General features: G+C 24.4%; 4 protein-coding genes across 4 annotated transcripts; 2 read left to right on the forward strand and 2 right to left on the reverse strand.

Moving 5' to 3' along the window:
* Nucleotides 1–3903: 3903 nt before the first annotated feature.
* Nucleotides 3904–5378, reverse strand: OCT59_023156 (uncharacterized protein). The gene is made up of 5 exons (XM_025324505.2): nt 5193–5378; nt 4868–5127; nt 4735–4770; nt 4594–4652; nt 3904–4522 (listed from the first exon to the last, which is right to left on the reverse strand). The coding sequence occupies exons 1-5, from the start codon at nt 5363–5365 to the stop codon at nt 4022–4024; spliced, it is 1029 nt and encodes a 342-aa protein (XP_025185699.1). The 5' UTR covers nt 5366–5378; the 3' UTR covers nt 3904–4021.
* A 1566-nt stretch (nt 5379–6944) lies between these two features.
* Nucleotides 6945–7380, forward strand: OCT59_023157 (uncharacterized protein; the record flags this gene model as incomplete). Its single annotated transcript, XM_066150578.1, has 3 exons — nt 6945–6999; nt 7078–7294; nt 7362–7380. The coding sequence occupies 3 exons, from the start codon at nt 6945–6947 to the stop codon at nt 7378–7380; spliced, it is 291 nt and encodes a 96-aa protein (XP_066006594.1).
* Nucleotides 7381–13322: 5942 nt separating this feature from the next.
* OCT59_023158 (uncharacterized protein) lies at nt 13323–15669 on the reverse strand (the record flags this gene model as incomplete). The annotated part of the gene is made up of 12 exons (XM_025331058.2): nt 13323–13468; nt 13537–13782; nt 13864–14061; nt 14137–14281; nt 14357–14688; nt 14750–14851; nt 14919–15000; nt 15064–15146; nt 15208–15294; nt 15364–15425; nt 15501–15583; nt 15659–15669. 12 exons carry the CDS (start codon nt 15667–15669, stop codon nt 13379–13381), a joined length of 1521 nt encoding a protein of 506 aa, XP_025185701.2. The 3' UTR covers nt 13323–13378.
* Nucleotides 15670–15712: 43 nt separating this feature from the next.
* On the forward strand, nt 15713–16951 carry OCT59_023159 (uncharacterized protein; the record flags this gene model as incomplete). Its single annotated transcript, XM_025314126.2, has 4 exons — nt 15713–15726; nt 15973–16002; nt 16197–16340; nt 16425–16951. The coding sequence occupies 4 exons, from the start codon at nt 15713–15715 to the stop codon at nt 16546–16548; spliced, it is 312 nt and encodes a 103-aa protein (XP_025185702.2). The 3' UTR covers nt 16549–16951.
* Between the last annotated feature and the right edge of the window lie 2191 nt (nt 16952–19142).

Below are 19142 nucleotides of genomic sequence, written 5' to 3' on the forward strand. Positions count from 1 at the left end.
TTTCAAAATATTTTTCCTTATTCAAATAATTTGTTTTTTTTATTTAATTCTTCAAATTATTAAGTTAATTTTTAATTTTCTTATTTTTAAAAATAGGTTTAAAACTTTATCAAATTTTAAAAATCTATTTAAAACTCAATATTGCATTTTATTTTTGTATTTAAAAATAATTTTAAATAGTTAATAACTATTAGGCCATAATCCAAAATTTTAGTATTCTATTATATAATATTTTATAATGAAATATAATAATAAAATAATTTATTTACTTTAAAAAGCATCTTTAAAGTATTACTAATAGTTGTTTTTATTTAGCAATAATAATAACTAATAAGTTATATTTTATAAATCCTTCTATATTTTTACAATGTAAAAAAAATACATTTAAAATATAATTCTAATGATATTTTAAAATATATTTTTATATTACAGTTAAATAATAACAAATAATATGTAATAAGTTATACAGTATAAATCATATAATTAGTTGTTATTATTATAATTAGTATTTCAAATTTGGCTTGCATAAGACTAAAGATTTATATAAATCCATATAATATATATAATATAGTTTAAACAATTGATAGGATATACCCTACTGTATAAATAATACTTTAAAATTAACTCAAACTCAACTTAACTTATTAGAAATATTAATTATAGTAAACATCCATCTTATTGGAAAATGAACTTATTATCCTTTGAAATCAAAAATGTAACAATCATTGAAATTAATTTAGTTGATTACTTTAGCACTTTTGGAAATATTTGTTTATTATTTTATCCAGTTAGTTTTTTTGTTAAGTAAATTCAGAAAACTGATAAAAAGAAATATGGCCAAAAGATTTTGGTAAGCAATTTGAAATAGTATTATTTTTCTTTATATAATAGTAAATACATATGATGAATAGTTTCACCTATTTTTTGGCTATTTAACATTTTTTCTTTTTTTTATTAAAACCAAAATAAATGAAAATGAAAACCCTAACAGTTATTTGCCTTCTGCATCAAAATATAATACCAATATAAATTATAATAAACTTGTATGAAAGGCATATTACAAAAGGCATACAGTCAACTCTCTATAAATGCACCCTCTATAAATGCACACCCTCTATAAATGCACCTTTTATCTAGTCCCAACTTGGGCCTTAATGCTAAATGCATGGTTTATATATATATATATTCTGTAAATGCACCCTTTATAAAAAAATTTTATATAGTTTACTTATAAAAACTTTGTATTACCTTAATTTTAGATTAATATCATATAGATTTATATGTATTCTATAAATGCACACTCTCTTTAAATGCACTCTTATACCTGGTCCCAAGGGGGATGCATTTATAGAGAGTTGACTGTATTACAAATTGCATAAGAAAAAAGAATTTGCTGAAGAAGCAAACAAAATAATTGAGTCACTTAATTAGCTCAGTTTATAAATAAAACTTAATTTGTGAATTTTTTTGTATGAGAATTAAATATATAAATAATAATAATTAAATCATATGAATTATAGCTCAGATTTGTTTTATTTAATTACAATTAAATTTGTTTTTTGAATTAGTTATACAAATAATTAGCACATTCTCTAAGTGCTGGAATTAATAATTCCTTTTGTGCAATAGTAATATATGCATTGGTACTTAAGAGTGATTGGATTTCTTTTTTTTTTTGTGTGCATACCGTTCTGAATGTTCCTATAAACAACTATTTTACTTTATCAAAGGTAATATTGTGCTGTGATTTTTCATGTTATTATTACCCTTCTTACTAAGTTCAAATGCATTATAATAAAGATGTGTGAATACATTATATTGCCTATCATAACTTGTACATGGCCAGGACTTTTACTTACCACTTTTCCATTATCTAACAAGAATTTGCCTGCATTCCCTTTATTAATAGATCCAGCAAGGATAAACAAATTTTAAAAGGAATACAAATTTATGTTATTATATCGAACTTCAGTGTTATCTTAATTTTATTTTTCGAACGAATGGCGCAGTAAAATTAAATTAACAAAAAAAAAAAATATTAGTTTAATTATTTGGTCAGTTGACTGACCTAAAAAGGAAATATTCTTGATTATTTTAATTCCTTTTATGGCTGATATTGCTGAGCTGAGCTAACAAGCGCGTCATATTTGTGAAACTTTAAACTTTAGCGCGTATCGCGTGATGCGCGATACGCGATTGTTCTTTGTTTTCTTTTTTATTTATGTTGTCATGTGAATCTAATGCCACAATATATATAAATTAATAAATTAAGATTTGGTTAAATTAAATCTCTTTCTTTTCAAGTTCATGTTTATTTTTTTCAAAACAAAAAAAAAACAAAAAAATCATAAAACTTATAAAACTTTTACTTCTTTAAAAAAAGTTTTTAAAAAAAAGCCTACCATCGAAATGAATAGATTTATTGCACCCACTTCATTTAACAATTTTTACACATCAACATTTACGAAATTTGGTTTGCCTACCTTTCCAAGCTTTGAATACAATGAAGGAGATCCAAATTTCAAAGTAATAATTTACGATTATAAAAATAATTTATTTCGAAATCGAATAAATCAAATTCTATAACGTTTTATTTTCTTGTTATTGGACTGACTAGCCAAACAGCAATAAATTCAGTGATGGTGGCATTAATGATAATTTTATGTCTAACGAGAAAGAAGAAAAACCCGATAAAACTCATTTTGACAATATTGTGGATATCGTTAATCCCTCTAAAGGTGATAAAATTCGCGATGATATTACCTTATACCAAAGACTAAGGGTCCGTAAACCCAAAACTCAGGATACAGATGCATCAAACCTCGAAATAAAAGAAGAGAAGAAAGAGTTCATTTGTAATGAACCTAATTGCAAGAGAGTATTTCCAACAAGTCGAGGATTTAATGTACACAAAAGAGTACATTATATTGTATGTGGTGAAGCAGGATGTGGTAAAAAGGTTACAAACAAAATGGGCTTACAGAGACACATGAGAATCCACAACAACGTGAAAAAAGTAATTAACGTAAAAAAAGGAATTTATAACATGGAAAGACCAAGGCCGTATAAATGTGATTGGCCAGGTTGTGGAAGTAGGTTTGAAAAGCGATATACTTTAAAAATGCACATGAGAACTCATACTGGTGAAAAACCATACGATTGTAATTGGCCCAATTGTGGAAAGAAATTTTCGCAATTGTATAATCTAAAATGCCACGAAAGGACACACACAGGAGAAAAGCCGTACCAATGTAATTGGGAGCAATGTGGAAAGAGATTTTCTCAAAAACATACCTTAACTGTTCATATGAGAATTCATACTGGCGAGAAACCTTACGATTGTAATTGGTCTGACTGCGAAAAGAAATTTGCGCGTTTGTACAGTTTAAAATGTCATATGAGAACTCACACTGGAGAAAGACCTTATAAATGTGATTGGGTGCATTGTAATAAAATGTTTTCCCAATTATATACATTAAAATGCCACAAGAGGACTCATTCAGGAGAAAAGTTATATAGCTGTAAATGGTTAGGTTGCGGAAAACAATTTTCCCACCTAAGTAATTGTAAAGTTCATTATAGACTTCATACTGGTGAAAAGCCGTACAAATGCACTATAAAGAACTGCAGTAAAAGATTTTCCCGAGTGGATTTATGCAAATCGCACATAAAGACTCACTGTTTGTGAAAATGTTTTTATATTTATTACTTTTTGGCGTTTATTAATAATTTTCGCAACTATAAAGAATTAATTTAATTTTAAATTAAATTGTTCAACTTAAATAGATTTGTCTTTTAATTCCTAGATATTATCGCGAGTAGATTATGTTTGTTGTGGGTTTACAATCACATTTACAAATAATAAAGATAAATTAATCTTAAATATTTTGACCTTAACAGTTTATATCTAACATATCTCGTTTTAAAAATTACTATGAATTTTATTATAATAACATTATTTATGTCAGAAAGATATATAAAAATAACAAATTGGAAATTTGCCTGTAAAACAGTACCATTCCTATCCTAATAAACTATTTAATACAGCAGCAATTCTAATACCAGTAATAGCTAATAATTTTTCAACAATCCTAGTTCGTTTAATTCTTTCATAATATATTCCTTCACTTAATTCCGTATCAGGTATATAATCTTTCCAAACTATTTGACAATTTAATCTGTTTAACGGAACGGCCCAAAATTCTGGACAAGAAACTGAAGTTTGTTTTTTATTTAAAGAATATTTTTCTTTTTCTCGTCGTGAATTTACTTCAAAATGAGTTTGTTTATTATTATCCTCAAATAATATTGAATTAGGCTTAAGTAATTCTTGTGTTTCTTTTTCAAAAATGTACTCTACTTCTTCATTACAAACAGCCCATTCGGCTACTTCTTGTTTCCATACAGTTTTCATTAAGTTTATAATATACTTAACATATGGTTCAAAAAACGGTCCATCGTAAAAGTTATTTGCATTATCATCAGAAAATGTAAAGTTATACCCAAGTTCTCTTATATGTTTCTATAAAAAAGATTAGCATATGCAATGCAACGTAAAATAATTATAATAATTAAATTATTTTAATAACTCACATTGATTAATCTTGAATCCCATATGTAATGTAATGTTGTATTATGACCTTCAAATATTGCTATTGTATTTTAATAATAAATTCAGTTATTAAAAAATCTTAAAATATATACATATATAGAATTATTTAAATTATTATTTACCCTTTGCTCCATTTCCACCTCTAAACTTTGCCGCTACTACAATAATAATAATAATTATTATTTATTAAGTTTTATAATTGTATATTTATATACACACATATTTTTCCTATCTTTTCTCTTTATTTATATTTACCATGCAAAGGCTGATGTAAATCTCCAAGAAAATGTACAAGAAATCTTAACGCTTCAGCTCTAGACCAAAAATCCAAATTGCTTTTTGGATCCAAACGATTAGTATAATTATGTATAGCATTTAATACATCAATCTTTCCTGGTGTATATATAACAGTACAACTATCTGGGGGATTATTACGTGGAGCATTAATATAATGCATCCTAGAAGTGAATCTATACTTTGGTGTAAATTTTACTCGATCAGCCCATGACGCAATGCTAAAAAAAAAAAAATTCATGAGGTTAAAAATAATTTTATTTAATTTATTCCAAAGCTAACTTACGGATATAGATTTCCGTTTGCATTTTTAGGAAGTAGTTCTCGCACGTGTTCTCTCACTTTTGGTAAGAGAAATCTTTGAGCAATAGATGCAGTAATTTGATGACCTACATATCCGTAAGATAAAACATTATTAATAAATAAAAGTAAAATAATGAATAAATAAGAAAAGTTCATTATGAATTAAACCAAGGTAGAAGTACAATATTTAAGACTATATTTATATTTGGGAGTTTAAGGGGAAAATCAAATTTAAAATTGTACCTGTACCACGAAGATTATCAAGAAAAGGTTTTAATTTAATTGGGTAAATTCATAGGCTTGATTATGATCTTTGATTTAATCTTTGATCTTTGTTCCAGATAGCGCTTTAAAGTTTGAAATTAATCAGTTAGACTATAAATCAATAAGCAATTCTTTTTTTGTTTTATAAAATTCGGTTTATTAACCATTTACAGCCGTTTCAAAAAAGTTGTGACACAAGCGCGGATCTTTTTCAAGAGCTTGACGATCTGATTTTTCGATTTCTGATTCCCTATATATAGTATTACAAACCTTTTTTAATTTACGCCAAACACTTCTTTTTTCCGTAAAAATAAGATGTTCATGCCTTTTTTTGATAGCAATAATACATCAGATCTATAATTATCCATCATTACTTTTTAAGATTTCAACCATTAATACATGGTACCATCAGTACATTTAAAATAGAGTTTTACTCTATTTGCTGATTAAGGTTTAAACCTAATCAAATGACATTTCCTTTAAAAAAAAGAATTCTTCCTCTTCATAATTATCAGAATAATTACCAATTTACTTGCTGGTAGATCAATAAAATTAGCAATTTCTCTAATTCTTTGAATTTAAATTAAGCAATTATATTATTATTTGATGTATATTATTTGTCAGTAAATAATAAAATTAAGATAAACCAGTTATAATTACGTCTATAAAAAACCACTAATTTTACATGACATTAGGAAAAGTTTTATACAAATCCAAGTAATTTGCTAATTTAGCACAGCTGATCCAATAGCATTCAGTTTGATTGAAGAATTGCACAAGCACTCACATGCTGCAAATGAACCCGCTGCATCAAATCCTTGTGCTTGAATTGTTTTCTGCTATGATTAATGGCGAAATCAGTGTAGTTGCGACAATCCCAGTTACAACTCTTCTTCAATGATGGGTGATTTGTCATTTTTGAAGATTTAAAGGAAATGAATTTTTTTTTTTTAGGATTTTTATAATTTCTATTTATATGTAATATTATAAACTGTCACTCGAAGCTTGACTAACGGAACAAGCCAAGCCCCAAAAAAAGAGTTGATATTTCGATCCTAATTTTTGTGGCGAAGCAGGCTAAAGATATAATCTGAACAAAAAAAAATAAAAATGATTAGCGATTTCTTGACTTTAACAAAACTATCGGGTTTCCGGTCCTGTAATCCGACATTCATCTTTAAGCCATGATCGACCAAATCGTCAAAATGATATCATTATTATTATTGAGGTCTTTTGATGATTGAGTTCGGTTTTGCCCTAAATTTATCCACTTACAGTTCTTGCAATTGGACAATTAAACCTTTTAAATTAGCTTCCAAGTTTGAATAATTATATTTCCGATTTTTGCATTTAATTACGATGGATATCTCATGGAATTTATCCGATCATAGCAAAAAGACATCCACATTCTATCCATAAAAGTCAAGTTTGAAGATCAAATATTTAAGTAAATATTTTTCTTTTTAAAAAAATGAGTAAACCAATATTTTTTATTCTTGCAAAACACGCAGATGATTATAATTCCGGTATTTCATTAATTTGTTAATTTCCTTTTTTAATTATATTCTAGTATATACTAAAAAACTAGGAGTTTTTTTATTAAGATGCAGAAGTCCTTGATTCAGATGTTGAAATGCATGATGAAGATGATAATAACTTAAATGGAGAAGATATTCTAATGCAGCGTAATGAAGATAGCTTGATGATTCCGGAAAGTTCGGATCCTTCTTTGGATAATTCTTCAGAGAGTTCATCATCATTGACGATAGTGATGAATCAATTGATCCTTCTCATTTTAGAGAGGATTATTCATCTAATTTTGTAAGAAAATAATGAATTTTTCTTCTTTTTATTCTTTACCATTTTCCTAATTAAAGTCAATTAAAAGGATAAAACCCAAAAATTAACACATCCAGAAAGTCGGCAAAGTGTTCAGTTTGTTTACAAAAAATTCGGATGCGGTAAGATTTTTGAGAAATCATTCAACCTTAAAAGACATATTATGGTTCATTCTGATGAAAAACCATACATTTGTAAAATAATTAATTGTGAAAGTAAATTTAATCGAATTGATAATTTGAAAAAGCATGCAAAATCTCATCAGGATGAAAGATCTTTTAATGATAATTTTTCAAGAAGGACAACACTCGTATAATTGACATGCCATTTAAGTGCAATAAAATAGGATGTGATAAAAAGTATTCAACAAATTATAATTTAACAAGACATATGAGGATTCATAACGGTGAAAAACCTTTTATATGTGGTCAATTAGGATGTAATAAGAAGTTCTGTTACTCTAATGAATTAAAGAGGCATTTAGCAGTTCATACAGGTGAAAACCCTACAAATGTAACGGGTTGTGACAAAAAGTATTACTGGTCTAGTGATTTATTAAAGCACGTTAAATCCAATCAATCTTACAGCTGTAATGAACCAGGGTGTGACAAGAAGTATCATAGGTCCAGTGATTTATCACAACATATTAAATCTCATTCGGGTGGGACAACCATACGTTTGTAATTATCCTAGATGTGAAAAAAATTTTGTTAGTTTCAGTGGTTACAAGAGACATATTAGGAGACATACTGGTGATCAGCCATTTCAGTGTAATCAAACAGGATGCCAAAGAAAGTTTTCTGATTCTAGTGAGCTTCGAATACATATTAGAACACATACCGGAAAAAGACCCTATAAATGTCATGAATCAGGATGTGAGAAATCATTTACACGAGTAGGTGATTTAAAAAGGCATAATAAAATTTATATTGGTGAAAAACCTTTTGTTTGTGCAATAAATAATTGTGGAAAAAGTTTCGTTCGATCCGATACTTTAAAATCACACGTGAATAGAGTACACAAAGGTGAAAGATAACTTGATAGCATAGGGTGACTTATTTACTTGAGTTCTTTAGTTCTTTCCGATAATTGAAATTAGAATATTAGATATTAAAAAGCAATTTAAATAAATAGAATTTTCATTGTAAATATTGGAGCATATAAAAGTATGGTTGACCGGATATAAGGTTCTGCAAATGGACAAGTGTCGTGCTATAAGTGTTTATCATGCCGGCACCTCTCCATCTCTAGTGGCTTTTTTAATAGAGCATTATAAATTGAGATTTATCAATTTGAAAATAAAATTTTCACATTTAACCAAAAATATTTTACAATAGTTTAACAGTAATATATGAAATACTTTGATAAAATAATCATTATAATGTATAGATAATTCTAATTAACAAAAGATCCTGTATTTATGTATTTAAATAGATTTAAAAAGAATAATACATATTTTATAGGATTTCAGAAATTTAGTTACACTTTTAGGTTTAAATTTTTTAGTATAGATATAACTTATTAGATTACTAAATCAATCCAATATCAGGTAGGCCCAATATCAAATAACTTTTATTACTACAAACCCTTCTAGGTTAAGATTGCTGAAGAAATTAAAGGGTTTTAGCAAGTTGGTGAAATGCCAAAATAGTGAAATTTTGGCAAAACTATATAAAAGTTTTATTAAAAAGTTGGCAAAAAAGCAAAATCTAATAAAACTTATTATAAATGCTAAAACTGTTAAAATCTTACTGAAATAATAATAAAACTATAGTAAAATTTTAGAGAAACTAATTGTAAGATTTTGATTTTTAGCTTTTATTAAGCTTTACAATTTAAAAAAAAATTCAACAAAATTAAATTACTAAATACTAAAAAAATCACAAAAAAAGATTTTTTAAATTTTAATAAAAAGGACAATAATGTTTATAATTTATAGTATATTCTTATTTTATATATAATAAATAAAATTAATAAAATATTTTAAATACTAATTTTTTAATATTAATAAAATTAAAATTATTAATTGCTGATTTGTCTAAAAATGACATTGCATTACTAATAAAATTTGGGTTAAATTTGCCAATTTTGTGCTAAAATACAATTTTCAAAAAAAGGATATTTTTATAAATGATATGATACTGGAAGTTTATACTTGACAATCACATGATTTTATTTCAATTTTTTGAGCTGATTTTATATCATGTGATCCAGAATTCAGCCAATAAAAAACTGGAATTTCTTGTATTAAATATTAATAAAATGCAGTTTTTGAAAATTTTTATTACAAAACATAAGAAAAAGTAAATTTCAGCAACAAATCACAACTACATTTCACAAAAGTCATACATTAATAAAAAATTTTTTTTAAAAAAAAATACATTTGATTCATATTATGATAATTCAGGCTGGTATTATCATAATATATGGAGTCAGCCCAAATTATCATAAGTTCTAGCCAACATATTTTGTTTCAAATTTGGGCCAATTATATGAAAATCATGCAATTTCAAATGCTTATAACTTTTTATGTAAATCTTCTTTTAAAAATCTGACTAGTAATTTAATAGAACTTATCTCAAAAAATAAAGTTATCAGTTTATTTTTTCTAAATTGTATTTTTTTTAAGAAGTTAAAAGATTTTTAATAGTTGCATTTTTATTGTCAAGTATAGACTTTTAGCACTATATATTAATTATAAATAAAAGTTATATAATAGATTAAAATACTTGAAAAAAAAAATTTTGCAAAAAAAATTATATGTTCATATCAGATATGCAAAATAATGAGTTTACTATGTACACACATCAGATTTACACTTTAATAAAATATAGGAAATTTTAATATTTTATTTTGCTATATTGCATTATTTATATTAAAAACATATAATTTTTAGCTTTTAAAGTTGTTTCTAAAGAGTAAAGACTTTTTTAAAATATTTTTATTATTAGAACCAGGTAAAAGTTTATAGTACTTCTGTTTATTATTTTACGCATAAAATGTAAAACTGCTTTTTTTGTTATCATTATTATTTCTGAATTTTATTAGTAATGCAATGCTAATTTTAAATAAATCAGCAATTAAATTATTTTAATTTATTAATAATATAACAAACTATTTGGATTTTCAAATAAATATAATAATATAATTTATTTTATTCTATTTTAAATAAATTATATTTGAAATTATAAGCAATGCAAACCTATTATATATATATAAGTAAATATTTTATTAATAAATTATATTTTAAAATTAATTATTATCAATAAAATAATATTTATTTATTTTTTTTAAGAGTTGACACTTATTTTATTATTTAATATATAGATAAAGATATATAATATCATTAATTAAATTATAATAAAACTTTACATCTAAAGGTCAATTCAGTTATTCTTTAACTTAACTAATTATAAAATAGATATAAAAAAAAAAAAATTGTTAGTAGCTCTTAAACCAAAAAACTCAATCAAGAAAAAATATTAGTTAATTATAAGAAAAATTATCTGTAAAAATAAATAAAAGGAATTAAAAAGCTAATTTATCATAAAATAAAAATAAAATTATTTAATCTTCAATTTATTTTATAGCTTATTTATTAGTTTTTTTATAATCTCACTCAATTTTATTACTTTTTTATATAATTTCATTTAAAGATCTTAAGATTTTTTTTGCCTTATTTTTTTATTATTTGACTTGCATTTTTAATTGAAAGGTTCTTTAGTAATATTTTTTTCTTCAGTTTATAAATCTTATATAATTGTATGTATTTCTTTTATATCTTAATTTTTACATAACAAAATATCAAACTGAGATTAGGTAAAAAAGATATTATAAATAGTAATTTTACAGATTTATTTCCTAATTGATAATTTATATTTGATTATAACTGAAAAAATATTCTTTTTAGATATGTGTTATATTTTCTTTACAAATTTAATCTACTGAATTTTAGTATTAAATAGGTACTTTAATAGGTTATTTTAAGAACCAAATAATTTAAAAGATAATTCATTGCTTAAAATATATCTATGTTAATATATCCTGCATTTAAATTGATTGATAATTGCATAAGAAGGAAAATAATTGACACAAAAAAAGTGAATAATTATCTTTAATTCTTTTCTTTTCCATAAATTGCATAATATTAAAGACAAATAATAACCTTTGCAGAAAACTTTGTAAAGCAAAATCATGTACTTCTATAATCTGTTATTTCAAAATTTATTTTCATTATCATGAACCTATTGTATTATTAAAATAAATTTATTTACTTTTTCTTATTTTTAGAAGAAAATGGTGATTATATTGATTAATCTTAATGAAATGGCTATAAGACTATAGAATAAAGGAGTCCAAATAATTTTTTTTAAAGGTATTTCTATTAGATAGGTTTTAGTATCTTAAAATCTGAAACAATAAAAGAAATAAGAATGATTTCAAGTTGTGATAATAGATATTTCTGCCACTAATATCACAAGTATTTTATATTTAGATAATTCTGTTTATTCATCATTTACACCTATAGATGCAAAGTATTTAAAATTATTCAAAATAAATAAAAATACAAGTTAATTACATATTATAAATCATAGGCAGACTTGAATTAAATTATTAAAATAGAATTCACCTTGCAAGAATTTACCAGTACTTGAAAAAGTTATTATTCATCTAATAATTTAAATAAGTCTTATTCAAGATCACTAAAAATAGATAATTAATAAGAAAAACTAAAATGATAATTTCAAGAACTTGCAAAATACTAACTAACAACAATATTAAAAAAAATGACAAATCCTTAAGTGGTATTAGTAAATTTATAGTTTTATCAATCAATATTTAGAAAACTAGAAGAATTTTAAAAAGTTTAGAAGGATAGATCTGATTTTTTTAATTTTAAAAGTGTAGATATTTTTGTAAAGAGGTTTCTGTTGCAACTATTTCCTTTTATTTTACATTTTATTTTTTGTTTTGTTTTTTTTATTTTTTATTTTTTTTTCTTTTAATTCATAAGTACCTTTGACTATTGCACTATATTGAGTAGAGTAATATTAGTTATATGTAGGTTTAAAGTAGATTTGTGTAGTTTTACTTTTTAACTACAGTCAAAGCTCGTTATAGTGAACTTTCCATTTCGCTATGTGATTTTTTCCCTTTTTTTTCACTATAACGAGATTTATTAAGAAAATTCACTATATTGAGAGAAATTAATTATAAGGAAAAAAATCAATAGGTCACTATAACATGATTTTACTTAATATTTACTATAACGAGATTCACTATAATGAGCTTTGACTGTATATGTACTGCTTTCTTAATAATGATAATAAAAATTAATTTATAAATTATTTTTTTTGGTTACCTAGAAATTTTAGTTGCATTATTATTTAACTATATAGGTGCCAGGTTGACTTTTTCTTTGAGGGAGTAGTCATATTTTATAATGCTTATTTTTAGATCTTATACATATTTGTTTTTCTTATTTTGTATAAGTTAAATGTAAGTAAGTTAGCAATGTTATAATAATAAGACTGCATCTATAAAAATAAATAAAAAATAAAAAAAAATAAAAAAAATTTTTTCTAGTAGTTAAAATAAGATATGATGTACTGTATATGATGTGATTGTATCATATTTATATTTTATGAAAATATTTTTTTTTTAAGAATTAGTAACTTTTACATTTATTAAAGAAATAAAGAAATTATTTCTTTATTTCTTTGTGATACAATTTCTTTTAACAAGAAAGTAATTTTTTAAATATCCATAAAACAATAATTAAAAATATAACAGTATCATGGCCGTGTAGATCAGTGGATAGATCGTCTGCCTCCGGTTGTATTTGGGTTAGCAGAAGGTCGTAGGTTCAAACCCTACCACGGTCGTTTAGAAATAAAAATTTATTTACGAGAGTTGAAGTAAAGTTGATTGTAATATATGTGATGGTTTTTGCTTTTTTCCAAATGTATTTATTTTAGTTTAATGAAAAGTAGCGGCTATTTTTCTTTTTATCAATTATTCAATTTATTAATATGAAACAACAAATATTTGATTTTTAAACATAAATTAAGTCATAAACATAATTCCTGACCCTTCGTAAACATTTGCTATTTTCTGGATAGCATTTACAAATGCTGCGGTTCTGAAGTCTATATTCTGTTATAATATAAAATACTTCAATGTTAAAACAATATTCTGGAAAACATATGAAACTTTGAACATACCTTAGAAGCAGCGGTACTTTTTGTTTCCTGGCAAGCTGCTACCATCGTGTCTTCCAGTCCAGAATAAACTAAATCTCGTTCCTCTGCTCCCTGTACAATACTTTTTCTTTCTGATTCAGTTAATTGTCTACCAGCGTTATTCTCAACCAGTTCTACTAATTTAGATTTTCCAAGTTCATCCCATTTTTTAGTCATACGACCAAATCTCATGTGTGATAAATTCTTTAACCATTCAAAATATGACACCTATAGAAACCAAATAATAATGATGAATTAACATAGCTCGCTATTCGGCTATTATCGAAACTTATTTATCCAATTACTTACAGTTACACCACCAGCATTAAGTAGCAAGTCGGGCAAAATTATTATCCCTTTCTCGATAAGAATATCGTTTGCTGCTGGAGTTATAGGACCATTTGCAGCCTCGCCTATTATTTTTGCATTTATTTTCGTTGCATTCCCTAAGTTGATTTGTCTTTCTAAAGCTGCTGGTATAAGAATGTCGCAATCCAATTCAAGAATCTGAAATTTGTCATAATTGAAAAGCCACGAAACTGTGTGAATATTAGAAGCATGAAAAATTCTCTCACATTATACCTTTAAAGTATCATCAATAATGTCTACATTGGGAGCACCTTGAAAAGTTCCGGCCTTTACGAGATAAGTGAATAAATCTTCAATATTGATGCCATTAGGATTATAAGCACCACAATCCTTTTCTCCAATACCAATAATCTTTGCACTAAATATTTTAAAACCATAAAAACATTAATAATTCCGGGGCAAAATATAGTTAACAATGACATATAATACAGACCCATTCTTTTCAAAAAATTTTGCAGCCCAATAGCCAACTTTACCAAATCCTTGTATGACAATTCTTTTACCCTCAATCTTTTCGCTAAGTCCAGTTGCTTTTTGAACTACAGGATAGGAGAGAAATTCCCTTACACCATAATACACACCTAATCCAGTAGCTTCGTTTCTTCCCCTAACACCACCTAACGATATTGGTTTGCCAGTAACGCAACCAATGGAATTTACATCATTGGGATGAAATTGTCTAAACGTATCCATAATCCAAGCCATTTCACGAGCTCCAGTACCCATATCTGGCGCAGGAACATCAACACCTGGCCCAATAAATGCCTTGGCAAGGGAGAAAAAATTTAATTTATGATGTAAAATGAAGAAGAAAAGAAATTATTACCTTTTGACACAGTTCTACAGTATAACGACGCGTAATTCTTTCCAATTGTGCTAAAGTAAATTTTTTGGGATCAATTGAAATTCCACCTTTTGCTCCTCCAAACTATTAATATTGAACATTTATTAATATGAACAGATGCTGATTTGGAAAAAGACCTTAACCAACTTACAGGAACATCGACAATAGCACACTTGTAAGTCATAAGTGCAGCTAATGCTGCAACTTCTTGTTCATCAACTCCGGGTGAAAATCTGATTGCAATCAAATTATCAAGTCAAAATTATAATAGTCACGTGATACATTTTTCTGCTTACCGTATACCACCTTTTACTGGAAGCAAGTGACGCGAATGATGAACTCGATAACCCGTCAATATTTCAACCTTATCATCATCGACCTTAAAATATAGGAAGATTAAAAAATTTATATTAAATAATATTATAATAATTTATATTTACCTCGATTGGGAATGTGACTTGAAGCGAACAATCAGGAGCTTTGATATGAGATAGAGTCTTTTCAGATACTCCACTAATCTTCGCCGCCTTCGCAAAATCAAAATATTCATTAATATAATATATATAAAGGTAAACCTATTATGAATAATTTACTACCTTGTTAAAATAAATTTGAACAGAATCCAAAAAAGAAGGTTCATTGTCTCCGGAAGTAATGGCTAAATTGATAAAAAAAACAATTTATTAATTCATCCAAATTAAACTCTATGTATTAGCCATTTAGTCATATGAACCTGTGCTATAACTACGGCCATTAATTACTGGACAGAAGTAGGGCTGAGAACGCTTAAAAATTATTTTAGCAACACGAAATGTTCTTCCAAAACAATAATAAATTTGTAAGCAACATAAATAGCAACAATATTATGCTTTAAAACACATGAAGTCATACTTTGATGCCATATTGTTACTGAAAAATGATAATGAGAGCATTTTCCTTTTTAATATGAATTCGAAAACGTAAAACGAAAAATGAAACGAAGATGAAACGCGAATTCATTAGCATTATATTATTTAACACGGATGGGAAAAATCTATAATAGAATGTAACAAACATTTACAAAAGATCGTCATCAACGGATAATACTTAAAAAATTTATTTACTTGGTACTGTAATGTAACTAAAAAAAGAAAGGATGTTAAAATAAAATTATTTGATCTACAAACAAACAACATTTATATTTATACAGCTTTTTCACTTTAAAGCGGAACTCAACCTCATCGTTCTTTAAATTGGTAGGTTGAATTAACGTGCAAGAGAAACCTCGACATTTGTACATTTAAATACTTTTACTTAATTTCTTCCTTCAAGAACTTTTTTTGCTTAAGAATATCGCGTATTTTATTTCCCTAATTTTGATGAAACTTGGCTAACGGTTTAACTGTCATTTACTTTTCTGTATATAACTAAACATTTGATAATCAAATAGTTTAGTTTACGTTCCAGGGATTATAAATATAATGTCTTCAAAAAAAAACGTAGATTATAAACTTCAAAGAATTCTTGATCATAATCAACGTCTTCGTGAACAGTTGGATTTACCAAGAGTCAGAGTGTCCCAAGCAAGTTCAATGTAGGTTCAAGACTAATGTATTTATCTATAATTTCGCATTTTTTTGATTTTTTTTTTAATTTCAATTCTTCTAAATTAATAAAGGCTCATTAAATACGTTCAATCTACCAAAGATTATCTTGTTCCCTCAGTATGGGGACCAGCTGGACCAGCTGATCCTTTTGTAACTAAAGGTGGTATTAGTTGCGGTGGTTGTCTTATATCATAAAAATTTTTTATTATTATATGTAGTATAGGATAATTTTAATATATCATATTATTGTATTATTGTTTTATTATTTTAATTTATATAATTCTGATTATTTGATTAATTAATCCAATTGATCATATTTTCACTTAAAATAAATTGTTTTTTACGATATTATTATTATTTTTTAGAATTGAAATTAACAAGTATATTAATATAATCACTAATAAATTAATTATTTTACTAATAGTTTTTATATATTATAAATTTATTTTAGAATTTAATATTATATAACCTAAGATTTTAATTTTTTGCATAAGTTTTAAAATTTAAGAAAATTCAAATTACAATTTTTGCATAGATTATATATTTTATATATTGATTGGATTAAAGAAATTATTTAATTTATAGTTAGTTAAAATCTAATTTCTTTTATTGATTATTATAAATTTAATCTAGAAATTATTAGATTTATATTAACCTAAATATAAAGAAATTGCTAATATTTTTGTATTAAATTTCCTTTTTTTTTGTTTTTTACTTTATGAAAAGCATCCTTTCTGGCTAGTAAATGTATTTAATAAACATATTAGATTTTCTTTTATTCAAATATAAGTAAAAATTAAAGCAATTTAATATTATAATAAATTTAACTGGTATTATACAAAAAAGTTTTTATTTTTATTTATAAGTAAATATTAAATATATAGTATATATATATATAATTCCATTTAAATAATAAAAATTATTTAAAAATAAATTATATTTAAATAAAAATATTTAACTAAAGTATATTTAATTATATTTTTAACTTTAAATATAAACCATTTTCAAAAAAAAAAACATTTTACAAATGTATCTAATAAATATATAAATATTAAACTTTATTAGCAAATATAATAAATTATAATAAAATTATAATAAAATAAAACAAATATTAATTATTTTTTTTTTTACAAATTATTAATATAATAAATAAATAATTTATTATTATATAAACATGAAATATAGTGGTTCTGTAATCATTTGATATGGAAAATAGAGCCAATTAGCTAAAACAATATATTTCAAATATTGAATACCTATTAAGTTAAATAGATCACTTGATAGTAATATAGATAAACAATTCTAATTTTGTAATTTTTTCTATTATTTTTATTTTAATAAAATTGTAAAATATAAAGAATATTTATATATGTATATCTACCAACTATTTATTCTGTTAATAACAATTAATTAAATATAATTTGTTAGTAAAATATTTGTCTATATATATATAAGTTTACATTACTTATCACTTAGTAAAAATCATATAATCTTAGACAATTAATTATTTTTTATATAACTGAATAGTAATATAATTATAAAATAAAGCAATTTTTAAATATTATTAAATTATTTTATATAAATATAATTTAATTTAACTTTGATAAATCTATAACAAAATAAATAAATAGATGAAATTTATTTTTATAGTTATTTTTTTTAAAAAAAAGCAAAATAATATTCTTTATTTTTGTATTTATATTATAAATTATTTTTTGATTTTAATTGTAAAAAAATAATTTTCTTTTAAATTTTTTTTTTATTTTTTTAAGTTATTACTTTCAATTTTATTTATTTACAATATATTATATAAAAATAAAGTTGTTTTATTAATTATAAATTATTATTAAAGGTTGGAATCAGTTATTAAAATTAGATTTATAACTGGGTTAGAATTTTATTAAAATGATAAATCAATTTTAATATATTAATTAAAAAGTTAAAATATAAAATAAAACTATATAAAGTAAACTTTTTATGGTAATTCTAATAAAATTAACCTATAAATCACTTGTTATTTACCAGCAAACCTTACTTGTGTACTTGTGTACTTGTGTACTGTTGAGTAGTCATTGTAACTCTGTAGGTATGCCACATATGAAATGGGCAATCTTAGCATTAACATTTTACTATTTGTACTTAATAGACTATAAGACCCAAATTACATGACTTCCAATAATTAAGCTTTTAAATTATATACGAATTATTAATTAACAGTTAATTAACTAAAATTATAATTAACCATTAAATTATTATGTCTAATCAAACTATTAGAATTAATAAATTCATTTTAATAACAATATAATTTTTATATTGATATTTACTATTTTATTATATTTTAATTTATAAACCAAATATAAAAAAAAAATATTGAAAAATCCTATATTTTAAATTATTTAATTTGTGATGATCAGTGAAAATTCGTAAATAATAAGAATCTGCTGTTAATATAAAGACAAGTCATTTTTTAATTTTTATTAGAAGGGGAATTAATAATGCATTTGAAAGCTGTGGTTTTTCTGTTATAAAATACTGCGTAACATTTCCATTTTGTTGCACTGGATGCAGTGATACCTTACCCACAAAAATGTTAATTAAATAAATTTCACCCGTTTTTTGATAGTAAGAAATTCTATTATTATTCTAAAGATAATTTACCCAACAATTTTATAATTAAAATTAAATTCTACCCTACGTGTCCAGTGACATTTAAGGTCAGATAATGTAAACAGTGAAAATGCGGTGGGTGTGATGCCGGGGATGCAAAAGTATCGATCTTGATAGGTCAG

This window comes from Rhizophagus irregularis, chromosome 32, assembly GCF_026210795.1.
Source record: "Rhizophagus irregularis chromosome 32, complete sequence".
NCBI classification, from domain to species: Eukaryota; Fungi; Glomeromycota; class Glomeromycetes; order Glomerales; family Glomeraceae; genus Rhizophagus; species Rhizophagus irregularis.

Excerpts from the sequence above, each read along its gene's own strand:
- OCT59_023156 (XM_025324505.2), bottom strand. The coding sequence starts at position 5,365 with ATGAACTTTTCTTATTTATTCATTATTTTACTTTTATTTATTAATAAT. Across the intron at positions 4,653-4,734 it reads AGGTGGAAATGGAGCAAAGG|CAATATTTGAAGGTCATAAT; the intron begins GTAAATAATAAT and ends AAAATACAATAG. Across the intron at positions 4,523-4,593 it reads GGGATTCAAGATTAATCAAT|AAACATATAAGAGAACTTGG; the intron begins GTGAGTTATTAA and ends TCTTTTTTATAG.